The sequence below is a fragment of the Lethenteron reissneri genome, unplaced genomic scaffold (assembly GCF_015708825.2).
Source record: "Lethenteron reissneri isolate LAM-NWPU_2019-01 unplaced genomic scaffold, ASM1570882v1 scaffold_1654, whole genome shotgun sequence".
Taxonomy (NCBI): domain Eukaryota; kingdom Metazoa; phylum Chordata; class Hyperoartia; order Petromyzontiformes; family Petromyzontidae; genus Lethenteron; species Lethenteron reissneri.
In genome coordinates this window covers 1-21,860 of record NW_026891393.1, presented here as the reverse complement: position 1 = coordinate 21,860, position 21,860 = coordinate 1, and the positions used below count along the sequence as shown (strand labels likewise).

Below are 21,860 nucleotides of genomic sequence, written 5' to 3'. Positions count from 1 at the left end.
TTTGAAGCTTTCGTGACTGCAAGGATTACTCTTAGGTTTTTTCGGTAAAGTCACATAGGTAAAAAAGAGAAGCTGTGACTTCTTGTCTCGTTGTCTGCTAAAAACTCTGACAGATAGGTGAAATTCCTCCCCGTAGACAAAGTAATCAGTGCTTTTGAGGACAATATAAAGAATACAATAATACGCCTAATTCTTCACCACAACCTCTTTTGCAATTGCCAATCTACAGCAACAACAGCTCCTCACCATTAATTTCCATCTTATGTAACTGTCCTGGCCATCTCAATACCAGGCACTCTTCTATTCCAAACGTCTCAATACTATTCTATTCTTGCATAGGGCAGCACTATGTTACAGGAGCTGAATGCCAAAGCGAGTTCTGCAAGCCACATCAAGAGGGCTTCGGGAGAGAGAGTTTGTGCAGTTTTGGTTTTCCTCCACCGTTGATAGAGTGCAGACCACACAGTGATTTATGATACATAATTTTGACTGCATGGCCACAATCGCTTGTCTTTAATGTCGCGACATGTATCGCTATGAGTCTCTATGTATCTACGTGTCTCTATGGGTTTACTCTATTGTTCATAGTTTGGTTTGCATGGGCACTATCGCACGACTGTGGCTTGTGTCTTAAATTTTTCATTCATGAGAGAGATGTGTACATCAGCCTATTGTTGTTTTGATGCGGTTGCTGTTACAATGCACGTCACACGCGTAAATACGATGCTTGTTAAACGATAACCGGTAATCTGCTGATCGCTCTCAGAACCGGTTACCGGTCCCGAAAGTCAGGAACCAATAAACATTTCTAGTCGAATTTCAGTATCAAATGCACCCATTGGCCATTCGCGAACGTACAATCCGCACGACGGCCCAAGTCACCGAGTCGTTGGTTTTCCCTCGCATCTCAATACGAAGGTAAAGGCGCCGCCCTGCACTTGCTCGCTCGTGCCACAGCTGGTAGAAGGCCCTCCACGAGAGTGGGCTCTACAAAAGGTATCTGGGTTACTCTTCCACGCTGGGGCGGTGACAGAGCCCAGCAGTAGCGGAGGTTCACGGTTCAGGTTCTACGGCCGCCTTGGGTAATACTGCAACCCGGTAACCATAAGTAGTTTGGATCCCCTGACGTCATTCCAAAAGAGTAGGCCCTTATGTGGCAGCGTCAGGATTCATATTTTTCAAATGCAAAAAAAAATCAGAAAATGTCTCAATTGAGATTACGCACAGCAACAATCATCACCCTCTACTGGCAGACCAATGCCCACTTGCAGGCCAGGTACTGAGTCACTTTGTGCCACACAGGGACAGTTGCTACTGGGCGTACCCTTTGAAATGTGTTAAAATGAGGTGTGATGTAAGTCACCGATCGCGTGTAAATCACTCTGAGATGCCCCAGCGTAAAGGAGGGTGTCTCAATTAAAAGCGAATCGTTGTTTTCACAGATGTATCACGAGCATGTTGCTTTCTTGTAAAGTAAAATATTTTGCCTGGATAATCCCTTTAGATAGAGAATCTCATTTTTAAGGGTGTTCAGGGTGTCAAGTGACACATACGTAGCAAACACGTGATGACATGTGTGTTGATGATCCAGCACTCATTGATTCACACAAGTCACTCATTCACCAGCAGTCAGTCACCTGCGTATCACTCTTCTGTCTCTACCCCTATGGTCACTGTTCTAATGAACTTCCATAATGGATTCCTCCGCCCATGTTGAGGACTCGGTCCACCAGACACCGACTGTCATTCTAGATTTGAAGCTTTCGTGACTGCAAGGATTCATATTCTTAGGTTTTTTCGGTAAAGTCACGTAGGTAAAAAAATTAAAATTAATAAAAGTAAAATAAAATAAAAATCACGAGGTTTCAGAGGCAACACATGCTTCCATCTTCAGGTGGAACCGTCACAGCCCGACAGCTGTATCAAGTAAATGAGAGATTACAGGAGATACCACTCCGTATATATAATGGTTGAGGGGGAAGGGCCAGGAATGGCCCACTTTTTATTATTATGGTAAGGTGCGGCTTGAGACTATGAATAGACTGCATAACAAAAGACTGAGCCTTTATTATGGAGAGGTTCGGTTTGTGACTACGCCTAGCCTACATAACAAAAGTGTGAAAAAAGAAAGCTAAACCTGGTAGAAAGATAAACCTGGTAAAACAAAACTGGCTGTCCATCAGTAACCTGCAATAGTTTTCTGTCAAATAAGATGGTCCAAATAAGTGTAGTTAAATATTTTTTTGCATGGTTAATCACATCTTTCCAATGATTAAAGGTGCGGCTTGAGACTATGAATAGACTGCATAACAAAAGACTGAGCCTTTATTATGGAGAGGTTCGGTTTGTGACTACGCCTAAAACCATCGGCGGCTAGACCTCCCAGACTCTATGGTCTTCCCAAGATCCATAAAGAAGGCACCCCGCTACGACCCATCGTGTCGACGATAAACTCTCCTACCTACAAACTAGCCCGTTTTCTATCAGATACTCTGCTTCCTTTCACAGGCAAGACCTCTTCGGCAGTACTCAACTCAACCCAATTAGTCTCTATGGTTAAGGACATGGTACTATCTCCTGATGACATCCTCGTCAGTTTTGATGTAGTATCTTTGTTTACCAAAGTCCCAGTACCAGACACCCTAACAATAATTGAGGACTTAGTCCAACATGGATTAAATTCTGATGTACCTGCGCTGGTTAGGCATTGCCTCACCAACACCTATTTTACCTGGAATGGCACCTTCTACAAACAGAATGAGGGTATCCCTATGGGCTCCCCCTTGTCACCAGTTATAGCCAACATGTTCATGGAAAAGTTTGAATCAGACGCCATCCAGACATCCACCCTGCGTCCTTCCCTGTGGAAGAGGTATGTGGATGACACTTTCGTCATACCTGGCCACATGGCCTCCCAGCATTGAACCACTTCTTCGACCACATCAATTCTAGACACCCATCCATTAGATTCACCATGGAAGTGGAGAAAGATGGTAAACTACCATTCTTGGATATTCTGTTTGAGAGGAGACCTGACGGATCCTTGGCACATTCTGTCTACAGGAAAGCCACCCACACAGATTCCTACTTGAAACCGGATTCCCACCACCACCCATCTCAAAATAATTCTCTCATCAAAACGCTATATCACAGAGCCCATGGCATTTCTGACCAACACCACCTGGCCGGTGAATTAAGACGTACATCGGGCCCTCAGGATGAACGGATACTCTGACCGCACCATCCGCCAAGCTGTTTCTCCCACCATACAGAAACAGCCACATGAAACTCCGAACAAAACTATCACGTTACCATACATAGCAGGCGTGACCAAAAAGATCTCCAAAATTCTAAACAAACATAAGATCCAAGTCCGATTCAGTACAGTGCATAAAATCCGTGATCTGATTCCATCTGTGAAGGATGTCGTTCCTGACTTACAGTATCCTGGAGTCTACAAATTGAGTTGCAGTTGTGATGATTGCTACATTGGAGAAACGAAACGTCATGTTTCTGATCGTGTCCGCGAGCACAAGTCAGATCTGAAACACGGCAGAACTGATTCTTCGGCCGTTGCCGATCATTGCTACAACTCTGTGAGCTCTCATGAAATTGTCTTTTCCGAGACCAAGGTGCTCTGCAAACCTCCTGGCTACCATCAAAGGTTTGTTCACGAAGCCATACAAATATACAAACACAGACATAATTTCAACCGTGATGATGGTTACAAACTGAGTAATCATTGGAAAGATGTGATTAACCATGCAAAAAAGATTTAACTACACTTATTTGGACCATCTTATTTGACAGAAAACTATTACAGGTTACTGATAGACAGCCAGTTTTGTTTTACCATGTTTAGCTTTCTACCAGGTTTAGCTTTCTTTTTTCACACTTTTGTTATGTAGGCTAGGCGTAGTCACAAACCGAACCTCTCCATAATAAAGGCTCAGTCTTTTGTTATGCAGTCTATTCATAGTCTCAAGCCGCACATTTAATTATTGGAAAGATGTGATTAACCATGCAAAAAAAGATTTAACTACACTTATTTGGACCATCTTATTTGACAGAAAACTATTGCAGGTTACTGATAGACAGCCAGTTTTGTTTAACCAGGTTTAGCTTTCTACCAAGTTTAGCTTTCTTTTTTCACACTTTTGTTATGTAGGCTAGGCGAAGTCACAAACCGAACCTCTCCATAATAAAGGCTCAGTCTTTTGTTATGTAGTCTATTCATAGTCTCAAGCCGCACCTTACCATAATAATAAAAAGTGGGCCATTCCTGGCCCCCCCCTCAACCATTATATATACGGAGTGGTATCTCCTGTAATCTCTCATTTACTTGATACAGCTGTCGTGGCTGTGGCGGTACCACCTGAAGACGGAAGCTTGTGTTGCCTCCGAAACGTCGTGATTTTTATTTTATTTTACTTTTATTAATTTAAATTTTTTTACCGACTGTCATCTCATCCACACAGTGTTCAGCCACCACATTGCAGGACACAAAAAGACAATAATTCACTCACCCACTCTGCCACCACACTGCAGTTCACTACACATTCTACTTCTTGTCTCTCACTACTCCACTCTGGAATTCCTTCCACTGGCTCTGCAAGGCTGTAAACCAGAGATGAGCACCGCCTAAATGCTCATTTGAGCAGGAAATCCACTTTGATTTAAGACTCTGGGCGCGAGTCGGCGTGAATACCGTGTGTGTGCACGTGTCCTTCCAGAAAACGTTTGGCATACAAACCACGGAGCTCGTGCTGCACGGGCTGAAACCGGGAGAGCGATACTACATTCGCGTGCGCTGCCGGGCCACCAGCTCCCCATTCTGGAGCCCGTGGAGCGCCGAGGTTGAAATTCAGCCACCCATCGGCATAAACCAAGGTGCGTCACTCATGCCATGTATGTGGCAATGCACGGGTGTGAGCGGTGCGAGCACTGGGCTGTCTGGCTGTGCCAGTGCAGATTATGTGTGTTGTGGGTTGTTGACCTTGCCGTATTTTTTTCGGAATTGGATATGCTGGCTTCCGATTTGAATCCAGCAGGCTGCCCTGGCTAATACTGTGGACGTGTTAATTATAACCCTGCTGCGTCCATATGCTTCACTGTCAGTGGGACGTTAAAGATCCCATGACGTCATTCGGAAGACATAGGCCACATGGTCAAATTTAAAAAAATTTCTTCCGCAAATTATATTTGGAAAACGCACCTAGCAATTGTTGTCCCCCTACTGGGAAAACCTAGCAGGACCACCCCCCCCCCTGCAACAGTATTGAGACTCCATGAGGCTTTCCTGGGTAAAGGAGTGTAAATATAATTATGTAAACAAATCTTCGTGTATATATGGCCCATGAAATATAGGGGTCGCTAGTGTTGTTGTGGTTAGTGTACTGTGCTTCCAACCCGATGAGCCCAGTTCGATTCCCGCTCACAGCCAACATCGGTGATGGTTATATCAACTGGTCCTGGGCTTCCCCTAGGTTGACTCGGCCTCAAATGAGTACCTGGTGCAGAGTGTCAACAACAGCCGTCCACCCCCTTCGTGTGCATTCGTATACGCTAACAGAATTTGCCTCAACAGTCTGTTGAAGGCTACACGGCAGACCTTTGTCTTTGGCTGTGACTAAGAGATGGCCGGTTGGCTCAAGGTGTCAACAACTGAACAAGACAACCACCATACTCCGTTTTGTCTTTCACTTAATTTTATTAATTTCCTGCTCTGACATCGGTTCAAACGTGTTGATCTCACAGCACAGTGAATGGGAATTGTACGACCCCACCCCCTATAGTGGGAAATGTTTTTTTTTTAAGGCCACTTGATGGCTATACTTAAAAAAAAATCCCACAAGATATTTTTTCCACGGTTGTTTTCTGATACATGGGAGCATTGCAAGAGTATTTAATTTGTTCTTCACCTTATGGCGAATTATCATGGCCCTTGATTACCCAGAACATCCTCGTTGAGCCTCAAGACTATTTCGGAAGGGTCGTGCTAGGTTTTCGCAGTAAGGGAGCAACAATTGCTGCTACGTGTGTTACCAATTGAGTTAATTGCGTTGGCCTACTTTCCTTGGAATGACGTCGCGGGATCTTGAGCATCCACTGTGAAGCGGACGGCTCGTAGTGTTTTTGTCATCAATACGTACACCGCCGTGACACAGAAAACACAATCGTAGTGTGTTGTGGTGTGGGTACAAATTCAAATGTAAAAGAGCATTTGATCCTACAGTCTATACGGCTAATCGGGGGATCTCGTGCATGTGTGTGTGTGCACCAATGTCTGCAGTGGCACAGTGGGCTGTTGGCGTGACACTGCTGGCTGCCGTAATGGGTGCTATGGTGACGCTGCTGTTCCTTGTCACCCTGATCGGCACCCGCAAAAGGTAGTAGAGGCAGTGCCACGTCTGGTCCTGCGTCGGCCAGTGTATCAGACTTGCAGGGCCGACCCATCTCGCAGTGTATTTATACGAACGTTAACACCATCAGAGTTGGAAGAAGGCCTCTCCAAGCCGCCACCACCACCCGTCGTGCAAGGGTATCCAGAATGCCAGGAATAGGCTCCACATCTCTTTATTTTCCACCATATCCCAAAAATCTATTATGCTATAGAACATTCAAGCGGCAAGCACTTTGGACAGAGCTTGAGCTCCAAAACCAGCGGCATTCGGTCACTCGACTTCCCAGAGCACAGTCTAAGCGCCCGCACACTTAAATTCTTTTGTCGCTCCTTCTCCTAGGTGAAAGTCCTCTAGGGTGCAGTCCCTTCTTTGCTAGCACTTCATCAACAGTCTCTACCACCGGCCCAAATCCCTTCGAGCCGTGCCAAGCCTTGCCCAGGCACCACTTAGTTTTCTTTTTAGGCAATATGATGCCTCTTATCTGCGTGTGTTTTATAATCCACGTGTTCCTCTTGCTTCCATCTCGGTGTCAATTCCAAGGGTGCACCCCTCCACGCTCTTTGCGCACTCTTCAGCTTTTCTTCCATTGTCTTTGTCAACGTGTGTTGTTTCTGAATCGTGAGTCATAGCAGGTAACGTACACCAATTCACGTTCACAAGTGTAATTTCCAAATGATGTAGCCCTTATCACGAACGCAACTAAGTATGCCTTAAATGCTTCTATGGGCATAAAATCGACACGAATGTGTTGTACAATAAACAATATATTAACCAAAAAAATCTCTGCTATGGATAATATATTACGTGGCCAGTGTGTCCGTGCCTCGTTGTGGTTTCTATTGAACGGCATCCGTGTGATACTGCTAAGTGTGTACTGACACGTCCTCCATGTGACCCCGGCGATTCTTATTAATTGCAGGATCAAGAGAGTATTTCTGCCGCCAGTGCCAGGACCACGCATCACAGGGATGGATCATGACCTGCTCAAGGTGGCTGCCGGGCTATAATAAACCCACGAAGCAAAGGAGCCTGTCTCATAAGCAAACGAAATCAATAAGCAGACGATAGGCCTTCCTTCCTGTGTCTTTCCCTCCACGTAAAAAAATATTAATTGTTTATTTTTACACATCCCATCAGCCACACGCAACTATATGGGAGTACATCATTTCAGCAGTATTGGTTCAAAACAAGCAAAGTGGTGGGCCGCGACTGCGGCGGTGGTGGGCTTTCTACCAATCAAAGGGCTGCAGGCAAAAATTAGCATGTCAATGCAAGATTGCCAGGCATCCTTCACGGCGAGTGCGCCTAGGTGGCTATATTCATATAAGAGATTAGTATGTTAATGGAAGATCGTGAAGCAGAAGCCTCGAGGATGGCGCGCGAGGTAGCTGTGTTTAATCTGTTAATGTAAAAAATCAGAGAGCCGAAAATAACAACTAACATCAGAAGGTGGTAGGCTGGGAACATCACTGCCAGTTATGACTTAAACTGGTTAATAACGTCCGTCCAATGATTGCTCAGTTTGTACCCATCTTCTCGGCCCACCACTTGCATTGCATTGGCTGCTGACATTTGGGCTACGCCCATTTCAAACCTTTATAAGCAGTTGTCTTTAGAAGCTAACCCCCCCTTTTCCTGATTATCACCGTTTGTGTTGCGATCGAAACGTCGTAGTTTTTTATTTTGTTATTTTCTTTTAACCGATCTCTATGACTTTACCGAATGACCCAAAGAATATTAATTCCTGCAGTCACGAAAGCTTTAGTAGATTGGTTTGCTTAAACAATTGGTTCAACGCAGGCAAAACTGTTTTTTTAATTAAACTAGATTGGATCGTTATCATATCCTGGCAAACAGTTATACAATCTGAGAAGTACTGTTGAGTATTATCTTGCTTTGTAGAGTTTTTGTTTAACGCAGGTCCAAAACGTCAAGCAGCCGAGTAGCAAACATCACTCTCAGAGTTGTAATAGATAAGTGTAACACGTTTTTTAAAATTGAATATTGCTATTATTCCTCGTGAAACAAGGAGATGGGAGGGAATTCCAAAGTGCTTCAGTGCGAGGGAATAAGCAGAAAGAGAAGTGTTGTGGCCTGCAGTGTGGTGGGAGAGAGTGTACATGTGTAATGCGGGCGCGGGCGACCTCCCGGATGTGACGTCACGGAGAGGTGGAGTTAGGTGACGTGGGAGGAAAGGTTAAGGTTCTTAAGGGAGGAGACCGGAAGAGGAAGGCAGAACGAGTGGGACTGGACCAGAGTAAGGCCACGTGGGCAAAGCCAAGGGGTGGCAGCGGCGGCCAGCGGTGGCCAGCTAAGGGAGCAGCCAGCGGAGCTGCGAGAGAAGACAGCGGTGGGGCGGCTGGAGAGAAGGCGGACGAGGAGCTGCGGGGAACACAGCCGGCGAGGCTGTGTGTGAGGGAGAGGCTACGAGAGCGACGAGAGGAGAGAGAGGCTGAGAGAACGACGAGGGGAGAAACTGCAGGAGAGCAGTATCAGTGTCAGTATAGAGTCTTATAGAAGGACAGCCGTGCGGGTTAAGAGAGAAGAACCGAATAAAGGACACCAAGCCAGACATCGTGGTCGAGTCCTTTATTACATTGGTGTCGGAAGTGCAACGGCATGTCGAAACAAGTGAGAAAGAAAAATGTTCCAGCGCCGGCATCGGCTTCTTCGTCCGAAGACGAAGACTTCCCTCCAAACATGGATCCTGCCAGGGTGGTGGAGGAGAGCCCTGCTGAAACGAGTGCGGGGACGGGAGTGGAAGATGTAGCCACAGTGTCAGGGCCGCCGACACCATCAGACGCTGATCGGCGATGGCTGCAGGTGGCTGAGCAACTGGAGACTCTCAAGGACGCCCTGGGCCAAGTGTGTCATCTCGTCACCCCAAGCACGGCGACGGAGAGAGCGGAGAGTGCTCCACAGGCCGCCACGGGTTCTTCACTCCCGGCGCCATGGGCCACGCGGCAGGAGGCCGCCATCTTGCGCGTGCCGCGGCGGGAATCCGCCATCTTGACCACGCCGCGATTCGACGCCATTTTGAATTTGCCTCCGGAGGAACCATCGGCGGAGGGCGGAGTGAAGCGAAGTCGGAGTCGCCATCTCACCACGGTCAAGGAATTCGCCATTGGGGGCGACTGGAGCGCTTTCGCCTGCAGATTTTTAGCGGCGGTCCGTTCTGCGAGATGGACCGATGCTGAGGCCTTGGAAGTGTTGCCGACTCTTCTGGACGACGAATCTGTTCGTTTTTTTCGCTCCATTAAGGCCGAGAAGAAGAGGACATTATATGGAGTTTTTCAAGAAATGGCCGACGCCTACGAGCCACCTGACGACGCGCATCGGCGATTCGCTCAACGACAACGAGCGCCCGAGGAGTCGCCTGTGGCGTACAGGGGTGCAGTGCTTGATTTGGCTATGGCCGCGTATCCAGATACAACACCTGACCTGCTCGAGCCTCTCATCTTGGGCAAGATGCTCGAGCTGTCGCGGGATCTTGGGATTCCCATGCCGGTGTGCGGGCATGAGAAGCTCACCTCCCGGGCGGCGGCGAAATGTCTGGATGCACAATTCAACCTACGACGATGGAAACAGGTCACGGCGTGGACAGGGGGGCCCGTCGCGGAGGGTGGCGCTCTGGGTTGGGACCCTACGAAGTCGGTATACGTGCCGGATGAGCGGGGCCCTCAGGAGCTGACGGCCGCCTCGGTGCCATGGTCAGGCCGCGGTGGACCGGCCTCTCGTGCTGCACCGCCGATACGCGGGCGGCGCGATGCAAGGCCTGCGCTTCGGCGCAACGACGCCGATTGCTTCCGCTGCGGACGGAAGGGCCACTACGCGAAGGACTGCTGGGCCCGCATCCCGGGTCCGCCACAACAGGAGGCCTCATTACCGGCCAAGCCGCCCAAGGATCCACCGAAACAGGCAAGTCGGCACGCACCAGACACCCGGCAAGGCTTTACACCTCACCCATCACCTTCGTTGTGCGGTCATAGTGTTGTTGTTAAAGAGGGACCTTCGACGGGGCCTTGTCGCTCTGTGACGCAGTGGCGCAAATTGGCACGGAGGGTTGTTGCGGCCGCTACGGGTTCGTCCACCGTGCCGGGGTCTATACAAGGGGTGGACGTGCGCATTTTGGTCGATTCCGGGGCGTCCGCGACTATTATTTCGGATGTCATTTTTCATCTGTTAGGCATCCCACCCGGGGCCGTGCGTCCGGTTTACGGGTCGTGCGTCGCTGCGAACGGGGGTAGTATGGGCATCGTGGGCCAGGTGGACGCTAAAATATCTATTGGGGATGTGTCGGCCTCGGGCGTTGTGTTGATTTCAAGATCCTTGGCAGTTCCCTGTTTATTGGGCACTGATTTTCTGGCTAAGATGCCTATTTTGATCAAAATTAATGAGAATTGTATTGAACTGCCGGGTGGCCGTCAAATTTCGTTTCTGCCGTCGCCCTGGGGGCGACCTGCTTCGGCCGTACAAGTGCAGGCGCTATCCGTGGCATCTGTTGATATTCCACCTGGTTCACAGATGCTTATTCCCCTGCGGTATCGGAAGCCCCTGCCTGGTCGGCTGGGAGCGGTTGGGATCTTGTTGTCACCTTCAGCCTCGATAACGGCCGGATCGGCGCTGGTCGGAGCGCAGACCATCGTCCGGCCAGATCAATTACCGTTTTTGCAGGTGCTCAATGCGGGTACGGAAAATGTCTGTGTCCCAGCCGGCACGGTTGTGGCACATGCCACCACGGCATTTACGGCTCACGATTGTTCGCATAGCCAGGGAGTGGTTGCTGGTGTTTCCGAGCCTGTGGCTTCGGATGACCGCTGGATTGCTAGCTTATGTGACGGAAATTCTTCCCTGTCTGTGGATCAACGGGGTGCGCTTCATAAATTGTTATTGACGTATTCCGATGTGTTTAGCTCCAATGATTTGGATTTGGGACGCACCTCATTGCTTCACCATCACATTGCTACAGGCGACGCTGCCCCTATTCGGTTGAATTCGCACCGAATGAGTCCGGCCGAGCGAGAACACGTTCGGGGGGCAGTGGAGGATATGTTGGCTGCGGATATTATATCGCCGTCGAACAGCCCATGGGGCGCGCCTGTGGTTTTGGTTAAGAAAAAGGATGGCAAATTGCGATTCTGTGTTGACTTTCGAAAATTGAATAAGATATCGGTGGCAGATGCGTATCCCCTGCCGCGTATGGACGACTCCCTCGACGCATTGTCGGGGGCTAAGTATTTCTCTACACTGGACCTCTCTTCGGGATTTTGGCAGCTTCCCCTTGACGAGCCCTCACGGGAGAAGACCGCATTCCGTACGCCGCAGGGGTTGTTTCAATTTAACTGCCTTCCGATGGGGCTGAATGCGGCCCCTGCCACATTTCAAAGGCTCATGGAACTCGTTTTGACGGGGTTGCAGTGGGAGACATGTCTCATATATTTGGACGATATCATCGTCTTCAGCCGCACATTTGATGAACATTTAAGGCGGCTGGAGACGGTGTTCGCGAGGATGCGCTCCGCGAACTTGAAATTTAAACCAAAGAAATGTCACCTACTGCAACGGTCCGTCCGTTATTTGGGGCACATCGTGAGTGCTGAGGGGGTGTCTACGGACCCGGAAAAAACGGCGTGCGTCCGAGATTGGCCGACTCCGGTCACCGTGGGGGATGTACGTCGCTTTCTGGGATTTGCCTCGTATTATCGAAGATTTGTACCGAATTTTGCGACCATCGCGAGGCCCTTGCACCTCCTTACGGGTAAGGGACGTAAGTTTGCGTGGGGACCGCCGGAAGAGGCGGCCTTTCAGAGTCTGCGTAATCTGTTGGCTACCGCCCCAACATTGGATTATCCGGATTTCAATCAACCGTTCATTCTTGATACGGATGCGAGCGACACAGGTATTGGCGCGGTGTTGTCTCAGTCTAAAGGGGGCGTAGAGCGCGTCGTTGCGTATGGTAGCCGGGTCCTGTCGCCCGCGGAAACACGCTACTGTGTCACTCGCAGGGAACTCTTAGCCGTTGTTTTTTTCCTACGTCAGTTTCGACCGTACCTGTACGGCCGTTCCTTTATCGTACGTACGGATCATGCGGCCTTGCAATATGCCCTTAAAATGGATCAACCTTCCGGCCAGCTGTCGCGTTGGTTGGACACGCTGCAAGAATTTTCATTTCAAATTCACCATCGTAAAGGGGTGCGCCATGCGAACGCAGACGCACTTTCTAGGTTGCCGCAGCGCTCCCCTTGCAAATGTGCGTCGGGGACGCAGAGATGTGCGCCCAGCCTACCCCCCCCTCAGCCGGTGGTATTGGCTGTGGAGAAGTCGGATGCTACTGTGGAACCGGGGCCGACTGATGGGGTTTTGAATCTGCCACGGTCTGTTTGGATAAGGGAGCAAATGATGGATGAGTCGTTAGTGTCCTTGCGGAAGCGATCCAAAGTGGAGGTTGGGGGTCCGGTTACGGAGGGTGCGCCGGAAACCGCGGTCCGAGATGGTCTGCTTATGTGGAGGGAAAGTCTCCAGGAACACTGGCGTCTAGTGGTGCCTGCGTCCCTCCGATACGAGTTGATTAGAACTCTCCATTGTGACACGCTATTACATCTGGGTGTGCAGAAGACCTTGTTGACGTTGCAACGTCATTATTTTTGGCACGGCATGTCGACGGATGTCGTGGGGCACGTCCGCGCGTGCCCTGACTGTGCCCGGCGTAAGCCTCCTAAACATCCTTATGTGCCACCCTTACAGTCAATTCGGGTGTCTCGGGTCAATGAATTGGTGGCACTGGACATTTTGGGACCTTTCCCACCTTCGGCGAGGGGTAATAAATATTTGCTGGTCGGGGTTGAGTACCTCTCCCGTTGGCCGATGGCCTGGCCGTTGCCCGATCAATCGGCCGCGGCCATTACCGACGCCTTTTTGTTCGGATATGTTATGGACAAGGGTGCGCCGGAGAGACTCCTTACGGATCAGGGCCGAAATTTTTCTTCGAAATTATTGGCGGAAGTATGCGCGGGCCTAGGGACTAAGAAGGTCCGGACATCCCCATACCATCCGCAAACGGATGGTATGGTTGAGCGGCTAAACCGGACATTGTCTGCCATGCTGTGCCACACGGTGAGTGAGCAACAATCGGATTGGGACCTGCACATCCCGGGGGTGCTTTCGGCGTACAGGATGACTCCTCATGCGGCTACGGGTTATTCGCCATTTTACCTTATGTATGGTCGGGAAAACGTGCCGCCAATGGATGTGCAGATGGGAACCGGTGTGAGGGGACCTTGTAAACCGCTTCCTGACTACATTCGGGACACTGTTCGCCGGGTCTCGGAGGCGCGGGAGAGTGCCCGTGTGGCTACGGCCAAAGCTCAGGCCCGAAATGAGAGGTACGCACGGCGTTCCAAAGGGGAGTGCCCCTGGAAGGTTGGGGACCTGGCCTGGCTCCATTGCCCGCAGGTGCGGCCGGGTACCTCTCCCAAATTTCACAAACCTTGGCGAGGGCCTGTCCGCCTCATTGAGGTTCCTAATCCTCAGTCGGCGCGTGTTCAAATTGGTTCTCGCCGCTGGTTTGTTCACACGTCGCGCTTGAAACCGTATGTTGCTCCCCTACATGATGCATCATCTCCCAATGTTGCCTTGCCGGGGTCTGTTGCTGCCGACTCTCCCCCGCCTGCGTCCATTGATCTTGCTAGAGCGCCTGTCGTACCTGTTCCAGGCAGGCCGGCCTTGACACCGGAGGGGACGAGGCGCTCTGCTCGGAGGGTGCCTGCCAGATCTGCGGGTCCTTCGAGCCCTGCAGCCCTTCCGACCCCGCTGCAGACGCATCCGCGGGACAAGCCCAAGACTGATCCTTCAAGGACACGGGACGTTGGTGGACTTCCAACAGCGACAGGGGGATTTCACCCTGTCGCTCCTCAAACTCAATCACGTTCCCGTTCCGCGGATGGGCCGCCGACCGTCCGGGACGGGCCGGCGACCCGCACACGCTCTAAATCCCTTGTGTTTCGTTGATTGTTATGTTGTATTGTTCTTACTGTGTATTTATTGCCTGCTTCTGCTACGTTATTGATTGTTGAGTTGTGTTGATTGTTCTTACTGTTATATTGCATGCTTGGTGTCCTTTGGTGTGTTACGCTCGGGTTCGCCCGCATTACTGTTGGTGTTGTTCAGCCGAGGTCGGCTGGGTTTTTCTCCGCGGGGGAGGGTGGTGTAATGCGGGCGCGGGCGACCTCCCGGATGTGACGTCACGGAGAGGTGGAGTTAGGTGACGTGGGAGGAAAGGTTAAGGTTCTTAAGGGAGGAGACCGGAAGAGGAAGGCAGAACGAGTGGGACTGGACCAGAGTAAGGCCACGTGGGCAAAGCCAAGGGGTGGCAGCGGCGGCCAGCGGTGGCCAGCTAAGGGAGCAGCCAGCGGAGCTGCGAGAGAAGACAGCGGTGGGGCGGCTGGAGAGAAGGCGGACGAGGAGCTGCGGGGAACACAGCCGGCGAGGCTGTGTGTGAGGGAGAGGCTACGAGAGCGACGAGAGGAGAGAGAGGCTGAGAGAACGACGAGGGGAGAAACTGCAGGAGAGCAGTATCAGTGTCAGTATAGAGTCTTATAGAAGGACAGCCGTGCGGGTTAAGAGAGAAGAACCGAATAAAGGACACCAAGCCAGACATCGTGGTCGAGTCCTTTATTACACATGCATGAGTAGGTGAGTGAGTGGGTGTATCGTTGTAAACTGCACGCGGTTGAGCGGATGGGTGAGTGACTGAGTGGGTGAGTGGGTGAGTGAGTAGGTGACAGGGTGTAGGTGAGTAGATGAGTGGGTTACCGAACCTCCTGCCAGTGAGCCTTGGACAATTCACGTGGGCTTAAAGTGTACAACGCCTGGCACAAGCATCGTGGTGACGTCACCACCACTTAGTGACAAATGGCGGTTGTTGTTTGGTTACCGAGTGGGTAAGTATCTGTATCGTTGTGACTTGCAGTGTGGTGATTAAGTGGTTTGGTGTGAGAGATTGAGTGGGTGTGCCGATGAGTAGATGGGCAGAAGTGTGTGTTTCATTACCTGCAGTATGTTGGTGATTGGGCTGCCCATGTTTACGTGTTTATTTTGTAATGTTCGTGCAGAAAACTCCGCCGGAGGAGCTGCACGGGATCTTCGCACTGTTCCACAGCTACACGCCTGCGCGCTGCGAGGACACCGACTCATGGGCAGAGTGCGTCGAGGTGGGGCTGGAAGGGACCAGGGAGAGCAGAGGCCATGACGCCAATGGGGAGTGCGGGACCGGAGAGGGTGGAAGACTCCTGGGAAAAGCGAGGCGTGTCAGAGGAGGTGAGGAGAGCGAGGAGGACGAGGAGGATGAGGAGGCGCTAGACTCTGGACATGAAAGTTCTGCGAGCGCGGATGGAAGAAAGGGAGTGGGCAACTTGCCGAGTAGACTGGGCTTGGACTCAATGCTCTTGCTGAGGGTCAAGGCCACTGCCACCGCATTCACTGCCGTGCAGGTGAAGGGTCCTTCGCAGGAGAAGACGAAGCATGCGGGCGTGTCCAGTGAGCAGGTTTCAGGGACAGACTTCACCCGAGAGCTGGGTGCTGGAGAGAGCCCCAAGTTTGTGGCACCTCCTCAGCAAGGCCCATCGGGCCACTGTGGGTTCGGAGCCGTGGCCGTCTGCAGTGCGGACAGGTCGGCAGTGGGTCGATGTACAGATCCGAGTGGGAAAAATGCGAACGAGCCCGTTGGCATGAGGTCGGGACTGCTGGACGTGTACGCGCACGTAACCGACATCAAGGCCGACGGCAGCATCCTACTCCAAAAGACGGCGAGTGAGCCGCCGGTGCCCTCTGGGAAGGGTTCACCGGAAGAACATGGACCCATGGCCCCAGCCGTGCCCTCGGCCTCTGCCCTCTTGCCGTACGTGCAAATCCCTCTGCACTCTGAGGCAGCGGCGGCAGTGGCTGCCGAACCAGGAAACTCGGCTGATGAGCAACGGGTTGCCCAGGAGATGCCGTCCATTCCGTTGTGTTACGACACGGCCTGCAATCCACACTCAGCCAGCACGAGCAGAGGAAGCCCTCTCATGGGTGGATATGTGTCCTCAGAGCAACTGGGTGTGTTTCAAGGCCAGCCAATGGGATTGCACGGTTAAAGTGTTCAGGCGATTGCAACACTACATTGGATCCATAAGATGGTATCTCTGTAATTAATGTTGGCTTGCACAGACACCCAGGGCTTTACGCGCTTGGGCCGGCAGAGAGGTTGTGACGTGCCACCGAAATGTTATTTTTCCTCGGGGAGTGGGGGGGGGAAAGTGAATATTTTTGCACAGCGCTACAGTCTTCCCAACAACATGGGTTCTTCTTACAGCAGAGACGGTCGGCATTTTGCAGTTCACACCAGTGCCCCCCCGTGTACCATCTGGCGCAGTGCAGCAGAACAACTGCTCGTGTGAAGACGGAGGAAGTGCTGAGCAGACGGATGTGACGTGGCATGGAAAAGGCACTCGAATGAGACAAGCGGTGGGGGAGAGACAGCGCAGACATTGACTCGGGTTGCCACCTGTCCTGGTGTGACCTGATTAAAGTCCGATAATTGGCATCCGTGTTCTGGGTGGCAGGAAATGAGGCGTGCCCGAGATCTGGTGCCGGTATCGTGTTGAACTTTACGGAAAGTCGAGTGACAGAATGCCTCTGGTGTCGGGGCCCAAGCTCTGCCCAGAGTTCGTGTGGCTTTAGGCCAGTGTGTGAATGTTCTTTGACATAATAGCTGTTTTTGGGATTCTGTGGAAATTCAAAAGATGTGGAGCCTATCCCTGGCATTCCTGGACACCCTTGCAAACAAGATGTTCCATCTCAAGAGATTTTTCTAAGTGGAATATATGAAATGTGTTTTTCTTCTTCTAATGAAACAGGTGGAGAGGACTGTCATGTACTTGAAATGAAGACACGGCATGGATTACAATGGAACTGACACACACCACGCTCCACTTTTATACCATGCTAGAGTTGATCTTCTGGCGCAATAACGGGCCAGTTGTTGATCGACGGGAGAAATTTGGCGATAGTGGCTTTTTAACTGACGTTGGAATTATTTTAGTGATTGTTACATATACGATGCAACTAATCTACCTTATTGGAATGTACACACCTAGTTTAAACGAATGTATACGCTTTTTGAAATATTCCTCGTTTTTGGAACTCGCTTACACTAGAACCAGGCATTTTTTTTTTACAAAAAGCCGACGCGCAAATTTGTATTTGTAAATAACTGTACATGTAATAATAGCATCCAATGCGTATTCACTGTATAACTGTATTGATAGTTTCTATAGTGCGTGTTTGTAGATAGACTGATGGATGCATGATGCACGCATCACGTTTGCATAATAGGGTTGCACACAATGCCGTGTAGATTTGTTTTCTTCTGTAGGCACAAAACGACACTTGGCAGAGTGTCGTGATTGACGGTACTGGGAAAAGAAAAGATCGTCGACCTTCGGCACTGTGTGCCCCCGCTCCCATCTTTTGCAAGGCGACTTTTTTTCTACGTGCCGTCAAATCTCGCCACGATTATTGACCCAGTGCTCTTCTTGCATCGTGTTGGCAGTGCGGAATTGTTGTTTTTGTACATTTCTCGTCGACGCGCGCTGTGGTGATACGCACGAGACGTGAAGGGCAACCCCAACCCCACTTCCTTGGCAGTTTTGATTTTCGATGTTTTTTTGACCGCACGCATTCCGACACTGCAAACGAATAATAATATCCATTTCTTGAACTGGCCATGGGGGTGGGTGACTCGGTGGTACAAGCAAGCGGCTCGCAATGGTTAAGGTTGTCGAAATTGAACTCCTGAAATCAAGATTGATAAAAAAAAAGAATGAGGTCCACGTTGTGGGGAAGTCAACAAGCGTGTTGGAATGTGGAATTTCCACCACTGGCTCTGCAGGGCTTTTAAACATGAGATGAACACCAATGCCTCAATGCTCATTCGATCAGGGAAATGATTGACTAGCATTTATACTGCATTAAATGACAAAATAAGATAAATTCAACTTCCCACTGGTTTAAGCTCAGGGTAGAGCTAGGGATTTGTACCTAGGATTTCACAAGGGCCGGTTCAGTACTCCGATACATACTGTAGCACCTATGGCACCAGTCACCCGCTCATGACGAACACTTTGAGACTTTTTAAAACGTAGTTTCTGAGCACAGGCGTCAAATGCCCAAAATGTCAAGTTTCCAGCAAAAACAGCACCGTCAAAGTTTCCATAGATCAAGGGTTAACACGTTTATTGCAGCTAACAATGTTATTATTTTAAGAGCTTGGAGGGAGATGATGGGAGGAGAGAATTCCAAAACTGTGCGAGGGAAGAAGCAGAAAGGGAAGTATTTGACCTACAAGTGTGGTGAGTCAGTGGGTGACGCGTGAGTGGCTAAGTGATTGAGTGGCTAAGTGAGTTCGTGAGTGGATCCAGGGGGTGGGTGAGTATGTTGTTGTGGTGACCTGCAGTATAGTGGTTGAACAATGTGGATGAGATGAAACGGTGTTGTGTGGCTCGACAAAGAGTCAAGCGTGGGCGGCTGAATCAATGACTCCAGCTCATGGGAGCGGTAACCACGGTAGTGGCGGTAAAAGAGTGATGAGGAGGTGACGAATCGCCGGTGAGCGAGAGACTGGACGTGAATCGATGAGTGATGGATCATCAATCACCGTCCGCTGCTTTGAGGTAGCAGGACCTGGCTGCTCCACCACAGATATGCACCAACACGCACACAACATTTACCGTATTCACACCGCGTGTATGGTATTTGTCGGTACTGTTTTACTAATAATGTAAGACGTTTAGCAAGCGGACATACTGTATTGAATGTACCGTGTGGTACTGGATGTATATACAGTACAGTATCTCCAGTATACTGTATGTACATACAGTATGTACAATGTACATATTTTCTGTTCATGTACTCTATATATATGAATGTATTACACAATAAACAGTACATATAAATGCATGGTTCCACACTCCTGCCTATAGGAGTTGCGCTATGCCCCTTTGGGTGTATAGGCATATGTATGAATTACATCAGTGTAAAAACTGCTTCATCCCCTGTAAGCATACTAGTGGTCTGAGTATCAGGGGTAGTCCCAGAGTTGACTTATTGTTAAAAACCGTACACTATATTGAACGTATATAGGCATGCGATAAATTTCAAGACCATTTTAGTGTTTTTTATTAATGTAAATATGCTGCTAAAAGCAACATCCCATTAAAATGCATGTGATTAATGTATTTTTCCTGAATACGTTAAATAAAGGACTGGCATAACACTCATCCGGCCTCGTAGTTGTGACATGGCAAGTGATGGTCCCGCCGTGCATACCAGATTATTATTCCACGTCCAATTCATCATTGCTTCAAGCGGAGCCGAACTCTTGGTGCTGATGAGACACTGAATGTCGAACCCGGTCCAGAGTTTGTTTTGCTTAAACCGATGCTGCTGAAATTATGGTACTCTCAGGAGGGCATAGGTGGTCAATGGGCTGTGTAAAATAATACTTAAACGTGCGCTTTCATGACCAACATGTGTAGGTATGTCAACTTTTAATACGCATTTTTTTGTTTTTGCTAAAATTAACATCCCTACACGACCTAACTCAAATGAACCGAATTATGTTCGACAGATATAATTAGGAGGCGTGCTTTGTCTGCATATTGATTTCGTTTGCTATATTTTGCACGACACTGATTAATTGGTCATAAGGGAGATGACCCCACCTCCCTCGACTCTGTAGATGAGAAACTCGGGACATGCAGGAGCCTTGAGGTACTTCACTCACTCCACATTGTAGCTGAGTCAATCAACCCCACTCCACGCCATGTCATGTCGGGCCAGCGGACGCCACTCGCAGCCAAGTGGCCAGTGATGTCTCCCGATTGGCCGTTTGAAGCATTCTGAAATACCACAGCGAATGTTCAATTTGGTAATTGAGGACAATTATCTGAGACTGATGCTGGGAGCTCCGTAGCAAGACAGGATAAGAAATACAAGACGTTCGGAAGAAAATGCGGTGCAGGTGAGTTGCTGTACCTATGATGCGATAGAAATTCAACTTACATTCAGCATAAACAGTTGCACTGGATGGGGCCGTGTGTAACAGAATGGGTGCGTCCTATTTCCGAGACCGGCATTGGAGTGGTTTCCACAATTCAGCTGACCAAGGGGAAGAGAAGGCCTGGGAGGCAGATGGTGGGAGACAGCCAGGACTGTCTCTGGGTCTATGTATGGGTGTCAATGTGAGTCTCTGGGTCTATGTATGTGAGTCTCAGGCCACACGGTGGGAGACTGTAAGGGCAGATCTGTGTGTCTCTGTGTGAGTCTATGGGTCAATGTGAGTCTAAGTGAGAGGCTGTCAGGGTAGATCTTGGAGCTCACTGCTTGTCACCCGTGCAGTAGCTGCAGAGGGTGGAACGCGTTTGCATTGAAGTGCGGTGGTCGTGGCATGATGGCATCTTCATCTTGATCTTGTTCAACAGCGATTCAGCTGCCAGTATTTGCAGGGTGTGCAGGCAAGGTCGCAGTGCATGACGCTGCCCGTGAAGGTTGAGACAGCAGCTGCCTGCGCCTCTTGTCACTTGCTGCAGGAGCAATTCACGAAGGGAATTAGCCCCTGGCGTGCCTGATTCTCACGGGGGTCTTGTTAAACGTCAACTGTTATGAAACCGCTAACCGTGTTCAGGCGTGCCATTACCGTTTGCGAAAGTTCGGAATCGGTCATTATCGATTCTAGTGGAATTGAAATGGTGGCTGGCAAAATGATGGTAACTTCATATATGCATATATGAAGGCTAAAGGCCCAGTCCTGAAATTGCTTGCTCATGCCACTACTGGCAACAGGGCCTCTCCTAGAGGGAGCTATATGGAGTGATTGGTCTACTCTTCCACACTCGTCGCGGGCGCTGTGGGGGGGAGGGGGGGATTCAGCTGCCGCGCCATGAGATGGGATGGAACGGGCGACCTCTGGATTTGAGGTTTAGTATGTTGACTAATTACAGTACTGTATTACGTGCATGTGACAGCTCAGTACAGCAATAAAGAGGAAAATAATAAGCAGTAATACAACTGTATACTTAAATTAAACTTCTCTTACAAGCCAAGCCATACATATGAACAATTAGAAATAGTAACGGACAATTACAAAAATGTCAACAGCTGGAGGTTAAGGAAAGTGTTTACATGGTAAAATTGCAGTCAATGAACAGATTAAGGCTGATGACGATTATGATGACACCGTGCTAGATTATTGATTAGGCTGACTGCTGATGGAACCCAACAATGTCGAAACCAGCGGTGGCCAATACACGAAGCACTGCCATCCATTCTGGTGGCCCTCAACGGCCTCCATGATCCACCAGAGCTCGGACCAACACCTATCACTCGCAGCGATGTAACCTTTATATCGTACAGACGTAAAGT

The 21,860-nt window shown here is 49.7% G+C and overlaps 1 protein-coding gene across 1 annotated transcript in view; it reads left to right on the top strand.

The window, feature by feature from the left end:
- Nucleotides 1-19,702, top strand: part of LOC133339208 (prolactin receptor-like) — a 44,558-nt gene extending 24,856 nt beyond the window's left edge. Inside the window, exons 5-8 of the mRNA XM_061547359.1 lie at nt 4,734-4,890; nt 6,293-6,389; nt 7,324-7,393; nt 15,515-19,702. Coding sequence (XP_061403343.1) covers nt 4,734-4,890; nt 6,293-6,389; nt 7,324-7,393; nt 15,515-16,534 — 1,344 coding nt within the window. The 3' untranslated portion in view covers nt 16,535-19,702. The remainder of the gene's footprint in view (nt 1-4,733; nt 4,891-6,292; nt 6,390-7,323; nt 7,394-15,514) is intronic.
- Nucleotides 19,703-21,860: the final 2,158 nt, after the last annotated feature.